Genomic DNA, 16,813 nt, shown 5'->3' with positions numbered 1-16,813 from the left:
TTGCAGAGAGGGCATCACTGGCGGGGGTGGGGGTGGGGCGTCGGATTTATCAACAGCTTCCTTCTGTTCCCCGGATGTGCCAGCGCCAGCCCCGCAGCCTGCGATCTGACATCATCAAGCCCTTAGAAAAAGTCTCCGGCCCCAGGTCGGAGCTGAGGCACCTGGAGGCCCGCTCGCTGCTCCTGCGCGCCACCTCGAGGACATTGCGGTTACTACACCGCCAGGCAAGCCTAGCTGCTGGGTGAAAAGTCAACAATTCAGACAGCTGGGTCCTAAGGGCAGTTGGTAAAGTGCAACCTTCCTCCTTGTCACAGTGGTGCCCTTCGGCCCCAGCTACAGTTCCCAGAGCACCACGCTCACTCATATTACTACACCTTTGCACGTTCCAGTCCCACTGCCGGGCAAGCCCTCTCTTGGCTCGTCTACCAGACAAACTCCTTCTCATCTTTCAATTCTGAGCACAAATAAATTATCTTCCATGATAATGGAAGTCATATTGAGACTCTCTTCCTATGTTCCCATCGAATGTTATACCTTTGAAAAACATTAAAAAAAAAAGCATTTGGAAAACAAAAACAAAAAGCATTTTGGTGTCTGTCTCTACGTTAGTGATTTGTTGTATAAAGGCAGAGATCATGAGTTCAAATCCTTGCCTGGGCTTAGAGGATGCCCCTGGTGGGCTCCACATGTATTTTGTTTGCCCTCCTGTGTCTCAGAAAAATATGAATACGTTGTCCATATTTAAGATTGGGAGTTTCATATGAACATCTAGATGTCCAGCTTTCCTTAAAAAATAGGAAGACAGGGCATGCAGGGCCTGCATTTCCAGCAACAGACAGCTGGACTGGATAGTGAGTGCCCCCTTCAGACAGACAGGTACCCTCCAGTCTGCCGTGGTCTCCAGTAGTCACCTACTGTGTGCACATGACCTTGGTCCTTGGAGCATGTTAGGTTTGCAAGGAGGTGCTCAACAAACGTGCTCATCAGATGGATGGATGGATGGATGGAGGAGAAAGATGAAATCGAGAGGTAGAGAGTGCAGGAAACAGTCTGGGTAGTAGATAAGGTGGATTTACAAGACTTGCTTGTGTTTCGTTGGATTCCCTACCCCCAATTCGGAACCAGCGGGAAATGGCACAACTGCTCTAAGGACAAACATATTCTGCTTGACTGACCTTCAGAAAAAGAAAGCATTTAGAGGAGGGAGTCAGGAGACTTCAAGGTCACAAGGCAAAGTCATGAAAGGAATATGGAGGTATAGATCCTTACACAAACACGAAATGTTTTTATTATAACATCACACCCAGAACTGGACTAGTGGTCAGTGTTTCCTTTTGGGAGAGAACAATCCTTCATTATGCAGGGCTGTCCTTCGTGTTCCAGGACATTTAGCATTTCTGGCCCCTGCCGACCAAATGCTGTCATGCTCCTGCCTCTCTCCCATTGCAGACTGAATGTCTGTGTCCTCCATAAAGTCATATGTTGAAGCCTGAACCTCCCCCCGGACCCCCTCTTTCAGTCACAATCTCTCCTTAGCGATCTCATCAAGGTTTATGGCTTCAAACAATCCATACTAATGAATCTGGAACTTAGATTTCTAACCCCGATGTTCTTCCTGAATTCTAGCTTGGTATAACAAGTGCCTATTCAACTTCTCCACCTGAATGACTAGGACACCCCTCAAACCCAACACGTCCAGACCTCAGCTCTGCATCACCTGCCGCAGCCTGATTTACACACGGTCTTCCCCATTCCATCCTTGCAGGGGCTCAAGAGAAAAGTCTTAGAGTCATCTTGACTCTTGATATTCTCTGGTACCCCTCCCCAGTCTGTCAGGAAATCCACCGTCATATCTTGCCTGAATTATTGAATAGCCTCCTGGCTGGGCTCTGCTCCCGCCCTTGGCCCCGACAGCCCATTCCCAGCTCACAGCCAAAGGCATTCCGATAAATTCCCTCTGGTGGTTCCTGTTCCAGAGCCACAACTCTCTTGCCTCACTTACTGACTCCGGCCCTGGCACCTCCCTGCTTCTTGACCCTGCCACCCAGGGTCCTGGGCTTAGAATGACCCCGATATCTGCATGGCTAATGAAGGGTTTGTTCAAAGAGGGCTCTCTTGACCACCGTGATGACCATCCTTCCTAACCTCCCTCATTCTGCTCTGTTGTCTCCACAATGCTCGTCACCTTCTAAAATTGCCGGATTTACTTATTCTGTGGATTCCCTGTCACCCCTTATTAGAATATAGGCCTCATGACTGCAGAGATTTTTCTTTTGTTCACTGCTGTATCCTTGGCACCTAGAACAGCTCCGGGCACATAGCTGCCCCTCAATAAATATTTGATGAATAAATAACTCGATGACTTATGCTATTTCGGGTGACTAAACCCAGAGATCCCACTCCAGGGATAGGCTCTCAAGACCTCTGTCCTCACTGGGTTCAACTTGACCTTGAGAATGTTCCCTGGATAGCGATGGGGCAACAGCAACTGGTCAGCCACCCCAGTGAAGGAGCCATCCCTCTGACTCAGGGTCCCCTTCAGTCTTACTGTGTGGGTCCTAGAGTTGGCAAGCAACATAATGTATGAGGCTTCCTCCTTTCCCCTGCCCCAGGGCTTCTTCCATGAAAGCAGAGATGGGGACACACGCTGAACAGGACTTCGGGGATGGAGAAGCTTTTTTTTACCTTTCCATCGATGGCCTTTTTGGAGAGGAGCTGGTTGAAGACTTGGAGTCCGCAGAGTCTCTCCTGAAAGAAGAGAAATTGGAGATGAGACTCTTGTAAGCTAGCACCAGGACTGATCTAGAGAGCTCAGAGGCTGGGGAGAAGGCTTCTGGGAGCCAGGCCTGCTGGGCTGAGGGTGATGGGACCCACCTGGACCACGGCTGTCTGGAGATGAAGCTGCAGGGAGTGCGGGCTGCTCACCTGCACGGACCCTCCAGCAAATGAAGCAGTCAAGGCAAGGAGGCCTGATACGTGCCATATACATTATGTGTATTATGCCATGTATTACTATTGTTTTTTTGGAAAGATTTTTATTTTTAAGTAATCTCTATACCCAAACTGGGGCTTGAACTTACAACCCCCACACCTTTACTTTGCATTACTAATTATTAATTATTAATAACTAATTCTCAGCAGGCTCCCCTCCTCCTTGCTGTCAGGCAGGCCTTGGCTAGCTGGAGTCCATGGAGACTGGCATTTCTGGGACCGCCTATTCTCAGGAGGAGCCGAGGAGTGGAGAAGATCAGCTTCAGTCTCCCCTGCAGGCACCTTACTTAGGAGAAGCGGAGAGAGGCATACAGCCTTTGGAGATGGTAGAGCTGTGTTAAAATGGCAAGTGAGGGCACCTGGGTGGCTCAGTCATTGGGCGTCTACCTTCGGCTCAGGTCATGGTCCCAGGGTCCTGGGATCGAGCCCCGCATCGGGCTCCCTGCTCAGCGGGAAGCCTACTTCTCCCTCTCCCACTCCCCCTGCTTGTGTTCCCTCTCTCGCTGTGTCTCTCTCTGTCAAATAAATAAATAAAATCTTAAAAAAAAAAATAATGGCAAGTGAAATAGCGCACAAAATTAGATGTATACTATTTCTAAAGTCACACAGGAAAACCAATGCCTAGGAGGAAGAAAGATTGAAAGAAAATGCCATCAGGGCTCCTGGCTGGCTCAGCTGGTAGAGCACGTGACTCTTGATCTTGGGTAGTAAGCTGGAGCCCCATGTTGGGTGTAGAGATTACTTAAAAAAAAAATCTTAAAAAAAAGAAAGAAAGAAAATACAACCATGGCTATATTAGGGTGATGGGATCAGAGGTGAAAATTTGTTTCTATTCTCTAAAAGGCATGTAGCTACATTCTCTTTATGATATCTAACACATTTCCCCCTTTTATTGGTTTTATAAAATTAATCTGTAAATTGTAACCATCACTCCCCATTTCACTTACCCAGGCTTCCCTTTTTTTTTTTTTTTAAGTAACCTCGGTGCTCATCGTGGGGCTGGAACTCATGACCCTGAGATCTAGAGTTGCACGCTCTAACGACTGAGCCAGCCAGGTGCCCCCCAGACTTCCTTTTAAGTCCAGTGCAGGCATCCCCTTCTAACGTATTACTTATCATGTACATTATCTGACCAGATCCCATGTAAATTCTGCAAGCAGAGTTTGGTAGGGTTTGTTCACTGTCCTGGGGAGTCCACATCCCCTCGGGCACGCACTCTCCCAGTGCACTGGGACCCAAGGGCTCTGTGCTGTGGGCTCCCCCCGCCTGTGCCCGAGGGAGTTCTCCGAGCCAGCCAGCGCCAGCCGGCCCGAGGGCCAGAAGTGCCGAGGAGTTAAGGACTCCAGGAGCAGCCTTTAACCAGACACATAGGAGTTGGTGGATAAACACCCCAGCGTCCTCAGCCCTCAAGAGGGTTAACCCGAGGTGTGTTCTCCACGGTTTCCCAGAGTTCCCCAGCAGGATTTAAGCCCTGGTTGCCCACAGCAGTAGCCTGCCCACTAACACACCCTGGGCTGGCTTCTTTCCCTTCCCGGTCTCACGTCCCTCACTCCTCTCTCTGCATTTCCTGAAATCACTTCCCAAGTAAACTCCTTGCACTTGAATCTGTGTTTCAGGGTCTACTTCTCTGGAATCCAATCGAATATGTTCACTGGCTTATTTCAGGCCAAGAGAAGAGTGCCTAGCACAAAGTGGGTGCTGTATAAATATTTGCTGCCAAATGCCATGGAGTCAACCAATACAGAAATATAAAAACTAAAAAAGTAGGAAAAGAAAGTTCCCCAGTGGTAACCATCGTTTGAGGTCATTCCTTTCCTACACGCACACAAGCACATATAACAGGTATTCTAAAAAGGGAGGCAGTGGCCTGAGTCGCAATCCCAGCCCTGCCCTGGGCAAGTCATCTTCTCTGAGTAAGAGTTCCCTTCCCTGTCAAATGGGGAGAAAAGCACCTGTGTCCAGGGGCTGGCTGGGAAGAAGACGTTTCTGTCCCTACAGCAGTTTTCAGAACATAGAAGTCCTCCACGCCCCATAGTCCTAGGCACCCGATTTCTGGTTTCCCAGGTTGTGCAATGTTCCCCGCACAGCTTTCCTCCTCATCCTCCAGGTGGTGTGGGAGACAGTGGGTAAGGCAGCTTCAGGGGCCAGCCCTGATTATCCCGTGGGCCAGATCCATTTGGCTCCAGACCTTCACCCCCAGCTTAAACACAGGGGGAGGCAGCAGAGAGGGAGAGGGGAGGAGAGACCCTTCTTCACATGCCCCTCCAATCCCTCGCTGGACCCTGGGAGTTCCCCTGCGGGGTTCCTCTCCGAATGCCCCATGGGGACAGACAGGTGCAGGCCAGAGTGGGAAGCTGGAATTCTTGCAGTAGAAGAAAGAAGGGAAGGCATGAGCCTCAACCCCTGGGACTCACCACTTTCTGGCCCTTCTTCATTGCTTTCCTTTTTTTAGAGCAAACCAGAAATATCTGCAGTTATTGCAAATGATCTTTATGAAAAATAGGAACAAGAAAAAATGCTTAGAACACAGTAAGAAGATAAATAAACAGGGACGTAATTGTACACTCTGCCTACAGGAATGGAAAAATTATGTATATAAGTAGATGAGGACTGGGAGGGGAGAGGTTGTCCAAAAGCTGTTTCATTTGTTGGAAGTGGCACACTGTGGACAAATATTTTTCATTTTTATTTTATTTTGTTTTGAAGATTTTATTTTTAAGTAACGTCTACACCTAACACGGGGCTTGAACTCACAACGAGATCAAGAGTTGTGTGCTCTTCCAACTGAGCCAGCCAGACCTCCTTTTAATTTTATTTATTTATTTATTAAGATTTTATTTATTTATTTGACAGAGAGAGAGACAGCGAGAGAGGGAACACAAGCAGGGGGAGTGGGAGAGGGAGAAGCAGGCTTCCCGCGGAGCAGGGAGCCCGATGTGGGGCTCGATCCCAGGACCCTGGGATCATGACCTGAGCCGAAGGCAGACGCTTAACGACGGAGCCACCCAGGCGCCCCTCATTTTAATTTTAAATATCACTAATGTGGTTAGTGTTTATATAATAAATAATGATAGTGAATCATCATTAAGGAAACTAAAAAGAAAAGAAGCTCACCAATAGAGTTGAAATTGGACCCCTGCTAACTTTCCCTACAAGGTGGGGAGACAACCTCCTCATTCCCTGCTTGGCCTCAGTAACAGCTTCATTTCACAGCAAAAAGTAAACCAACATTAACAACTTAATGTCGCAGGAGAATGGTCAAGATGTTGTTAAATGTAGGGGCGCTCAGTCAGTTAAGTGTCTGGCTCTTGATTTCATCTCAGGTCATGATCTCAGGGTCGTGAGATCGAACCCTTCATCGGGCTGCGCGTTGGGCGTGGAACCTGCTTAAGATTCTCTCTTCCCCTCTCCTTCTGCCCCTCACCCCTCACTAAAAAAAAAAAAAGCATGAGAAAGGTACACAACAAAATGTTAACAGTAGTTACTTCTGTTATTTTCTTTTGTATTTGAGTTTCTAAACTTTTTACACTAAATGTGCCTTACTGTTGAAATAAATATATGTATGTGGAAAAGTTATAAAATAATATATAGAATATAATTCCATGTTATTGACACAATAAGTATTCTATGGGTAGTGATGATGCATGCAAAAAAGTCTGGAAGGATATATATGATTACATAAATGATATATATTTATTATGTATGTATGAATGTATTTATTTAGAGAGTGTGAGGGGGGAGGGGCAATGGGAGAGGGAGAGAGAGTCTCAAGCAGACTCTGCATTGAGCATAGAGCCCGATCCAGGGCTCGATCTCACAACCCTGAGATCATGACCTGAGCCAAAATCAAGAGTCGCATGCTCAATAGACTGAGCCACCCAGGAGCCCATAAACGATATGCATATATTTAAATACAGGATTATTATACATGATTATATGTGCTTATCTCTAGACAATGGATTTTTTTAAATTTTCTTATTTGTATTTTTAAAACTTTCTACAATGGGCAAGTAACTACCTATATAATAAAATAAATATAATACAAAGGTTAAATTAAAACAATAAATATAATTAGAATATATTACAAATAAAACATTTTATTTTTACGAGGAAAAAAAAACTGAGAAAAGGATGCCCATTTTTCAGGCCACAATACTGAGTCTCAGAGACTAAGGGTGTGAATAAGTGACCAAGTTCAGCCCAGAACTTGGCTTTCTGCTCTCTAATCGTCTCCTCTCCCATACCTGGCATCCTTGTAGGCCTTAAAAAAAAAATCCCTTTAATGATCATTTAGTGAGATTCTGGGATGGAGCAAAAGGAAATGCATATGGTTCAGGCTGTCACCTTTACCCAGATGCCTATACTCCCTATTCTACAGGTTAGTTAGTTCCATGTCCCATTTGGTATACTCTCCCAATGGTCCAGCCTCTAGTCTTTGAATTTCATCTCATAAGACCCCCTCCCCATCCGGTCCTTCATTGGCCAGGGTGCTCAGAACCGGCTCCAGATGTGGCCAGACCAGCCACAGCATGAACACAGGGAAGGCCCTGGGACAGGTGGGCTAGCCAGCGATATTCAGGAAACGTTAACTCCGCACTGGTACCGTGGAGAGGCGCAAACTCCCTGCCAGCCAAACTTCTAACCTCTTTGCGAAAACAAAACACGCCATATGAAAAGTTAAATGCCCGTTAGGATTTTTCCAAGTGGGATATAATTGCAAAATGAGCACAATGAAAGGAACAGAACAACAACAACAAAGATTACAGAACCCTTTGACAAGTATTGCATTTTAGAAAGCAGACAATAAAATTGGTTGATAACTATATACAAAGTCAGCCAAAGAGAGAATAGAAAGAAAAACCATATACCAAAATATTGAGTGACTGTCTTTGGGTGGTGAGAATGTGGGTGGTTTTTTTCCCCCCCTTTTCTCCATATTTTCCATTATTTCTACAACAGATTTTTATTTGTTTACTTGTTTATTTTTTTAAATGGTATTATTTGTTCTGATTTCAAAAGCAATACAGGATCACTGTGAAAAGAAACTCAACGATACAGATTTTAAAATTTTATTGTAGTAGACTATGAAGCTCTTCTTAATTATAATCACACAGATATGTTTCTGTTTTTAAAAAAATGGTTTCATTATTTTTTTCTTATTTAAAAATTAGTACATATTTATTGGAAAAAAATAAGAAAGACACAAATTTGCAAAAAGAAGAAGGGAAAAAAACTTCTCGATCCTACCACCCAGATATAATCACTATTACCATCCTGGTATATATCCTTCTCATCTTTTTTCCTATACATATACATAAAACTCATTTAATTTTTTTTAACTTATTTTTTTTTAGTAAACACTACACCCAACATGGGCCTTGAACTCACCACCCCGAGATCAAGAGTTATATGCTGTACTGACTGAGGCAGCCAGGTGCCCCTCACTTACTTAATTTTTATAAAAATGGAATCATACTATATGTACTACATCATATACACAGCTTCTCTTAATACTCAGTGAATATTTTCCCATGTCATTAAATCAAAATTTTCTCTACCCAGCACTGCCTCTCCATGGAGACTCTATCAGCTTTTTGAACATAATAAGTGGTTTTTCAATGTGTTGGACTATTCTGTGCATGGAAGGGTATTTAGGATCCTTGCCCCACAGCTATTTGAACAGCCCAAACTGGGAGTATCGTGGTAGAGGTATGTCTCCCTCCTGGGTGAGATCTTCCCTTCTACAGCATCAATCCCTAAAGTGTTTTCTGCAAAACACTTGTTTTATAGGATTATAACAAACATTCATTTAAAAAGGATTCAGAGATTAAAAATGTTTCAGAAATGCCAGCAGAAATATGTTACACATACAACATGTAGTCTTTATGCTTTAATCTGGTTAATTCCTTTTTTTTTATTAAAGTAATCTCTACACCCAATGTGGGGCTTGAACTCACAACCCCAAGATCGAGAGTCCCATGCTCTTCCGACTGAGCCAGCCAGGTGCCCCTAATCTGGTTAATTCCTTAAAATGAATTCCTTATAGTGGCTATACTGGGTCAAAAGGTATGTTCATTGGGGCGCCTGGGTGGCTCAGTCATTAGGTGTCTGCCTTCGGCTTGGGTCATGATCCCGGGGTCCTGGGATCGAGCCCCGCATCGGGCTCCCTGCTCAGCGGGAAGCCTGCTTCTCCCTCTCCCACTCCCCCTGCTTGTGTTCCCTCTCTCGCTGTGTCTCTGTCAAATAAATAAATAAATAAAATCTTTAAAAAAAAATAAAAATAAAAAAGGTATGTTCATTAAAAACGTTGATATATCACAGATGATATTATCCATATAATACCTACTATTATCTACCATCAGATACTATTCAGTATTATCTAAAACTGCCTCCTTACCTATTAGGTGAACAAATGCAGACCCCTCCCACCCACCTGAGGAATTAAGTGCTCTCGTCACATGGGAACGGGTAGGATTTATTTATACATCGATGAGGACTTTTATCTACTATCATGGATAAGGCATTTGGGTCTACCTGAAGTCATGCAATTTGGGGGACCCTGGCTAGGTGGGCAAGGGGGAATGGGCATGGAGTTGAGACAGACAACTCTTCTATTCTCAGCAGAGGTCTGGGGTCTGACAAAGATAGGATCCCACTCGGTCACATAATAGCTGGGTGGTCTTGGGAAAGTCCCTGCTCCCCAACCTTCGGCTTCCTCCTCACAGAATGAAAACGTTGAATAGAGAGCCAACAAAACACTTTACTTTCTGTATGGTTAAGTGAGTTCAAGCCCCATTTACCCGGAACCCTGACAAGGGTGAGCTGTCAGCTGTGTTACTAGGCAACATTGCTTATAGCAAATGAGCCCTGATTGGTAAATTATGTCCAGACAGGAAGGGCTCTGAATGAAATATAAATAATTAGTGGAAAACCATAGCTTTTGGGGGCCGCGCCAAGGACAGTGGATCCTGCTGGGATCCTGGCAGCTTTGTCTTCTAAGTCAGGGGTTCCCCACCGGCGCCCCCCACCATTGTGGACTCATTACCCTGCACCTGGGTAGAACCGAATAGCTCTGGATGCTGTGTGGTCCCCTAGCAGATGAGAAAGGCCTGGGCCTGCCCTGCTGGCACACTGCGCCTCCTGCCCCGGCGTCCTTCTCGGTGAAGCCAGTGCCGGGATGGCCTATTTGGGTCTTACGGGTCTGTCTGATTGAGCCCAAGAAGACCCTCCCCAAGGGGGCCCCGTAGGAGATGAGAACAGTAGCTCCTCCCGGGGCGTGAAGATTAAATGAAGTTATATAAACAGCCTCTGGCAGAGGACATGACAAGTGTCAGCCCCCTTCTCTCCATCCCAGAAAAAATACCTGTCTTTGGGCTCTTCGCCTCGTTTTTTCCTCGGTGGAGAAAGGCCTGTCTCTGGCTTCCAGTCAGAGTAGTTGATCCCTTTTTCCTTCTTTGCTTTGTCTCTCTCCTCTCCTTTTTCTCCTTTGGGGGGTCCAGGGGAGTCTGCAAATGAAAGCACGGCATCGTTCTCAAACTGAGCTCTGTCTCCACAGAACCCAGCACGACTTCGGGGAGGGAGGGGCAAAGGGCAGGGACAGCGACAGCTGCACATGCCCCCAACACACCTGCACACACACAGAAATACACATTCATACACAGATGCATATACGACATGCACGTGTGTGTGCAAACCCGCGCTCACACGGGGGACAGAAAGACATCTGCACGCAGACCATATTCACACAAATGCGTATATATAGACATGTGCTCTCTATATAACACGCAAGCACAAGGAAATACATACATAGAGGCACACATACACAAAAACTCACATGTCTACACATGTTGCCATGTGTAGACCAACACCGGCATTCCCCACTTAAGAGGCCATCTGTCTTTTCTTAAGTCATTCGACAAACATGCACTGAGTGCCTGCTGTAAGCCAGGCATGGTCCCGACCCGGGCGATGGGAGAAACACGCAGCCCAAGTCGACCTTGCCCCCTCTCACCCAGCAGCCGCTTCCAGTTTTTGATGAGGACTTTGGCCAAGGACACCACCTCCTTGTCTGAGCAGTGCTTGCGGACCCCATTGACGGCGACTCCGATCCTGGTGGTCTGCAAAGCCAGAGGGTCAGGGGCTGGTCTTCCAGTGGACTCACAGGACTGCCCTAACTGGCGAGGCCTGCCCTGGCTCAACGCCCCCTGTGCCCAGCCCCAGCCTCTCCAGAGCCCTGGCCCTGAGCCATGGCTGATGTAATAACCCAGGCCTGACCTGCAGCCCTCAGTGAGCTCCAGGGCCCAAGGCCCAGACCCCGGCCCTGACGGCGACCACGGCTTCGGTGAAAAGCTGAGGTAGTGGTGGGTTCGGCTGCGGCCAGGGACCCCTCACCACTTCCACCTCCTGGTGTCTTTTGAGTTCAAGTTTCAGCTTAAGACACAGCCCTGGCGACCACAGCTTGGCTCTGTGCTGATTTTTTTTCAGGGCCAAGAACTTCTGGTAAGGCTTGGGATCTAAAAGTGGGCAACTTTTCCTTCTCCCTGGATCACTGGCCTCTCAGACCCCATAGGCCCAGGGCTTAGGGATTGGGGTATTTAAGAAAGCAAATCAGTCCTTCTCACAGACCTACAGGCCCCCTGTGCTTGGAAGGTCCCCGGCCCCCATCTAAGTGCCTCAGTCTCCACCCTCAGAGCGCAAGGCCTCCCCTGTCCCTGGCCCTCCCATCAGAAATCCCTCCCAGACCCCACCCTTGGAGGGCTCCCCCACCCCAGGTCTTTCTCTTCGCCAGAAGGCCTTCCCCACCCCCCAGACACAGCCCCCAAGGCTTCCCACCCCCGCCCCACCTGGAGTAGCTGGATGGACATCTGACAGCTATTCAGCTTCTTCAGAAGGTCGAGGGCTCCTTCCTGCGGGAGGCCACAAGGTGAGGACGGAGGCCATGGCTTCTGCCCCAGGCCGTTTTCTGACACTGTGTGGTGTTGGCGGGAAAGAGGGGTGCGGGGGGTAGGGGGAGACTGCTCAGCTACAGGATACAGGTAGACAAGTGGTGGAAGGACAGGCAAGGGACAGAAGGAGGGAGGAGAGAGGGAAAAGATTCTGCCCCAGACCAGCTCCCTAACTGCATCTCACACCACCCAGCTGGCCTCGTGCCCCTGGAGCCGTGGCCCAGCTCTAACCACTCCTCCTGGCCCCGGCCTCTGTTCTGCTGTTCCTTGCCCTGGGCATGCTCTACCCTTCCCCGTCTCATCCTCTAACATTAATTACTTCATGGATTCTTGTTACTGCTTTTGTGTCTGCATCCTCATCTCCCCCCCACACACACACACCACTGCTTCCCAACTGTGAGCTCCTGCAGGGTGAGGATCGTGCTTTTTCTTCCTTAATAGCTTTATTGAGATATAACTGACATGCAATAAACTGCATGTTTGACGTTTGTATACACCCATGAAACCATTATCACAATCAAGAGAAGAACATAGCCGTCATCCCCAAAAGTTTCCTTGTGCCCCCTTGTGATCCCTCCCTCCCTGCACCCCAAACCCAGGCCCAGGCCACCGCTATTCTGTTCTCACTCTAGATGCACTTGCATTTTAAAGGATTTTATATAAAGAGTACTGTGATGGGCTTTCTCCTCTGGCTTCTTTGACTCTGCATAATTGAGATTCATCTACGTTGCTGCGTAGATCAATAATTCTTTACATTACTGAGTCGTTTTCCATCGTGGAGATACACCACAATTGGCTTATCCGTTCACCTGCTGGTGGGACTTTGGGGGTAGTTTCCAGTTATTTGGGCCTACCACAAATAAAGCTGCTAGGAGCATTCGTGTACAAGTCCTTGTATGGACATATACTTTCATTTCTTTTGGGCAAGGAGGGATGTTTTAATCTCTGAAACCTCAAGGTTCAGCACGCAGCTCAGCGCTCCCTGAGTGAATGAGTAAAGCAGAAAGCAGAGGTGGGAAAGGAGAGGGGGAGGGGAGCAAAGGAGCCTCAGATCTGAAAATCTGCTGGCTGCCAGGCCCTGAGCAACCCTGCCCCATTTCGGCCTTCTCCTTCCTACATCTGCTTCCCAGAGGCCAGCCCTGCCTCCTGTCCTGAGATCGGCTCCCTGGGGAGCACCAGCTGACCGTGTCCTGCATGCCCCTTGCCCTGGTCTCATTGTGTGGTTCCAGCTGCCATCCCCCACCCTGCCAGGCTTCCTTGCCAGGACCACATCCCAAGGGCTGCCCTCTGTCAGCCCTCAGCCTCCCTTGGAACTCGGGTTTGTAGTACGTTTTTGGAGGCGTGACCTGCGGATGTGCGTGCGTGTACATAAACGTGCGGGCATACAACTTTGCACGCGCCACTAATTCAAGGCTTGCTCTGTGCTGGGCCCTGCTCTCAGTCCTTCACCTGCATTAGTTCCTTTCATCGTCACACTGGCCCTGCGAGGTACGTACTCTTACTACTCCCATTCTTACCGAATTATTACCCTGTTTTCACAGATGAGCAACCCAAGAAACAAGGAGATTAAATACTTTGCCCCAAGTTACAAGGCACTGAACTGGGATTCGAGCTCAGGCCCTTCGGCTCTTACCACGATACCCACTGCATCGGGATGGACCCCCAGCTACCTCGACGTGTACAATTATGGAATCTCAATATGAGTAAGGGCAGTGGTATGCAGCCCGATGTTTAACGCCCAGTTCTCAAAGAAAAAAAACATCTGATTTGTAGTGTTCGTCAATTTCTGCAGTGTCAATAGTCCTCCTGTGGCCAATTTCAAGCTACCAACCTGCTGTCACTGAACTAAAGGAGGTACTGGGAGATGTGCAGAACCACACACTACATGCCATTTCCACTGTACCGATGTACTCGAAGTGCATCAGCTCTAGACCACAGATGATAGTGAAATGTAGTAAAACAATTAGCAGTGATGACTTTGGAGCGTTTATTACCTTTGTTTTTAATATAACTTATTTAATTGTAAGTATATCATTTGATTTTTAAAATAATGGCTCTCTACATAGGGAATGTAGTCCGTGGTATTTTATTTTATTATTTTTTAAAGATTTTATTTATTTATTTGAGAGAGCGAGCGAGCGAGCGAGAGAAGCAGACTCCCCACTGAGCAGAGAGCCCGACGTGGGGCTCGATCCCAGGACCCTGAGACCATGACCTGAGCCGAGGGCAGGCGCTGAACCGACTGAGCCACCCAGGGGCCCCAAGTCGATGGTATTTTAACAGCATCGTACGGGGACAGGTGGTGGCTACGCTTGGGGGGTGAGCATGGTGTAATGTGTAGAGCTGATGAATCACTATGTCGTACACCTGAAACTAAATGTCACATTGGCTGTCAACTACAGTCAATTAAAAAAATAAAATGACGGCTGTATTTCACAACCGGCTTGCAAAATTCCTGAAGAATGGCCACTAAGTGGCCCTTAAGCTGGCTGCAGCTCACCAGTGGGTGTGCGTCTCTGTGTGTCACACCGTACAGCCGGGTCGTGTTGCCGAACAGCCCCGGGCCCCGGCTGTGGCCGGGCTCCCAAAGCCCCGCGCGGGAGCTGCTGGGTGTGCTGCTCCGGGTACGGGGACGGGCTGTGCCCCCGGGGGTACCTCCGGTCCGCGTGTGGAGCTGCGGGTGTGCGGCTCTGAGCAGCGTGTCTGTGTGGGAGGATGCCCATGTTATAAGCTCTGAGTGGCTAAGTGTGGCCGTTTGGGGTGGCCGTGCACACGTGTGTGTGTCTTTCTGGAAACATAATGGGTGTCATTCTCTAATAATGGTCAGTGTGTCTGTCACGTCGGTGCCAGTGGCCGTGTCTCAATGCAGTTACGTGCGTAGATGCTTGTCCAGCTACTGCGGCGTGTGGCTGCATGCGTGGAGCTGAGTTTGTTGTGTGCCACGGCGGGTCCGTGTCGCTGTGGCTGTCGGTGCTCGGCTGTGCGTCTGAGGCTCTGCCTCAGCCATATGCGCCCAGCATCTGACAAAAGCCCTAAGTAAGTTGCTGGGACGTCAGTAATTGGCAGCGAACCCCAGGCCTGAGCTGCAACGTGGAGGATCCGTCTTATTCCAGGAAGTGTGTCCTCCTCTCCCTACCCGCTGCTGGGCGGGCCCACTTGTGCTCCCAGAGCAGGCGCCGCCTCTCTCGGCCGCAGGCCCAGAGCTCTGTGCCCACCCACATGCTGCCAAGAGCCTGGGCGCAGACGTGGCGGCGGAGGAGCTCTGTGCTACAGAGACCCTGCGGCCAGACTGGCCTCTTTCCTGGCAAGAGCTCTGGGTACTTCCACGGGAATCCATCCCGCAGGGACACGGTTTCCTCTTCCCATTTCACAGAAGAGGACACTGAGGCCCCGAGAGGCAAGCAGAGTGGTGAGCCGAGGGCCATAAAAGGGGTGAGGGGAAGCCAGGGCAGGTCCCTTCCTCCTCAGCCAGAGCTCTACTCGCCCCAAAACTGCCTTTCCTCAGGTGTCCCTCTCCCACCCCCCAGCCCAGAATCTGCTGGCCCAAGCCCGGGGTCAGCAAGGGGCAGGGCTGTGAGGTGGAATTCAGGGGCTGAGCTCCACCACTCCCAGCTGGGAAAGCGCCCTCTGACGCGCAAGGCTCAGTTCCAGTGGTTTTGGAGGACCTGGGAATGGGGGTGAGGGGAGGCTGGGCGTGTAAGGGTGATGGGCTCCCAGCTCTCCGCAGGTTTCTGTGTCCCGCCTGGCTGTCCCAAAGCAGGTGTCATTCTCTAACTCTTACCAAGCACCCGTGCAAGTCCTCCCGAGGGCCTTACCTCTCTTCCACCCTCACCACTGCCCGCAGAGACACTCCTTCCCAGGAGTGGTAGATAATCTCATCTCTTCCCTACAGGTGAGGAAACTGGTAGACTCTGGCCTTTATCCGGACACCCACTCACTGTGTCCACTCTCGGGCTGCTTCACAAACCCCACGGCTCCAGTGACTCTTCCTTCTCCCCTGCTCTAAAGCTTCCCTTAGGGTCCATCTTTCCCAAGCTCCCAGAGTCACAGAATGGGCTGGAAAGACAGGTCCAGCTCCAGCACGGGGCTATGGATGGTGGGACTAGGAGGGCCCTGGTACAGGGTGAGGTCGGGGGACAGTCTCAAGGGCTATGTTGGCTCTCCTCTCTTCCCTCTCCGGGTGTGCCCAGGCCCTCCCAGACCCAAGGCCAAGTCTGCTCTGACCAGGCAACCTGGTGGCCGCCAGCTTGAGGCAAAGATCATGGTGAGGATCAAACATTAACTTCAAGTTGGCCTGAGAGCCCAGGGCCCCGCAGGTAGGGCCGTCAGTCTGGATTCTCCTCTGGGTCTGGCTCCCCCCCCCCCCACGCAACCCCCCAGCCCAGGCCTACAGCCGGTCCCCCTCCCCCCCCCCCCCCCCCCCGCCCCGCGGGCCCCGAGGGCGCTGTGGCTGCCCGGCACCTGTTCGGCCCCCGCCCGCGGGGGCCCCACCCTGCGGCCAAGTTAAGGGAAAGTTGCAAGTAGAACGGCTCCTGGCGCCCGCAAGCTGTGAGGTTGTGGGATCCGCGGTCCCTTGCTGCTCCACTACCGGGGTGAGGGACAGAGGCGGCTCAGCACCCCACATCAGCTCAAGTTCCTTTGCCCCTTCTCGGGCCACCCAGGATTTTGTAATCCACCCCCCTCCCCGCCGTTCCCCCTTCTCCGCCGCCCCGCTGTCGCCGCCACTCCCCGGACTTTGCACACGCCTTGAGTCCCCGGACTCCGAAAGTCCTTTTCCAGGTCCCGGTCTCTTCGCTCGCTTTCCCGGGCCCTGCACAAGCCACCCAGGGCCCCTGAACCCCACTTGTCCAGAGGGGCGTGCGCAACCAGCCTCGTCC

At 49.7% G+C, this 16,813-nt stretch overlaps 1 protein-coding gene and 1 long non-coding RNA gene across 3 annotated transcripts in view; one reads left to right on the top strand and one right to left on the bottom strand.

Moving 5' to 3' along the window:
- Positions 1-16,813, bottom strand: part of TCEA3 (transcription elongation factor A3) — a 37,387-nt gene that overhangs the window by 20,147 nt on the left and 427 nt on the right. The window contains exons 2-5 of one of the 2 annotated variants that reach the window (XM_078073649.1): positions 11,835-11,897; positions 11,003-11,108; positions 10,355-10,496; positions 2,686-2,748 (exon numbers count right to left, since the gene is read on the bottom strand). In XM_078073649.1, the coding sequence (XP_077929775.1) occupies positions 2,686-2,748; positions 10,355-10,496; positions 11,003-11,108; positions 11,835-11,897 (374 nt within the window). The remainder of the gene's footprint in view (positions 1-2,685; positions 2,749-10,354; positions 10,497-11,002; positions 11,109-11,834; positions 11,898-16,813) is intronic. The other variant, XM_078073650.1, reaches the window with a different exon arrangement.
- On the top strand, positions 13,251-14,397 carry LOC118533643 (uncharacterized). The gene is made up of 3 exons (XR_004916331.2): positions 13,251-13,424; positions 13,729-13,958; positions 14,064-14,397. It is a non-coding gene; the product is annotated as an uncharacterized LOC118533643 (long non-coding RNA).

Source organism: Halichoerus grypus, chromosome 5 (genome assembly GCF_964656455.1).
Source record: "Halichoerus grypus chromosome 5, mHalGry1.hap1.1, whole genome shotgun sequence".
NCBI classification, from domain to species: domain Eukaryota; kingdom Metazoa; phylum Chordata; class Mammalia; order Carnivora; family Phocidae; genus Halichoerus; species Halichoerus grypus.
This window is presented reverse-complemented; position numbering and strand designations above follow the sequence as displayed.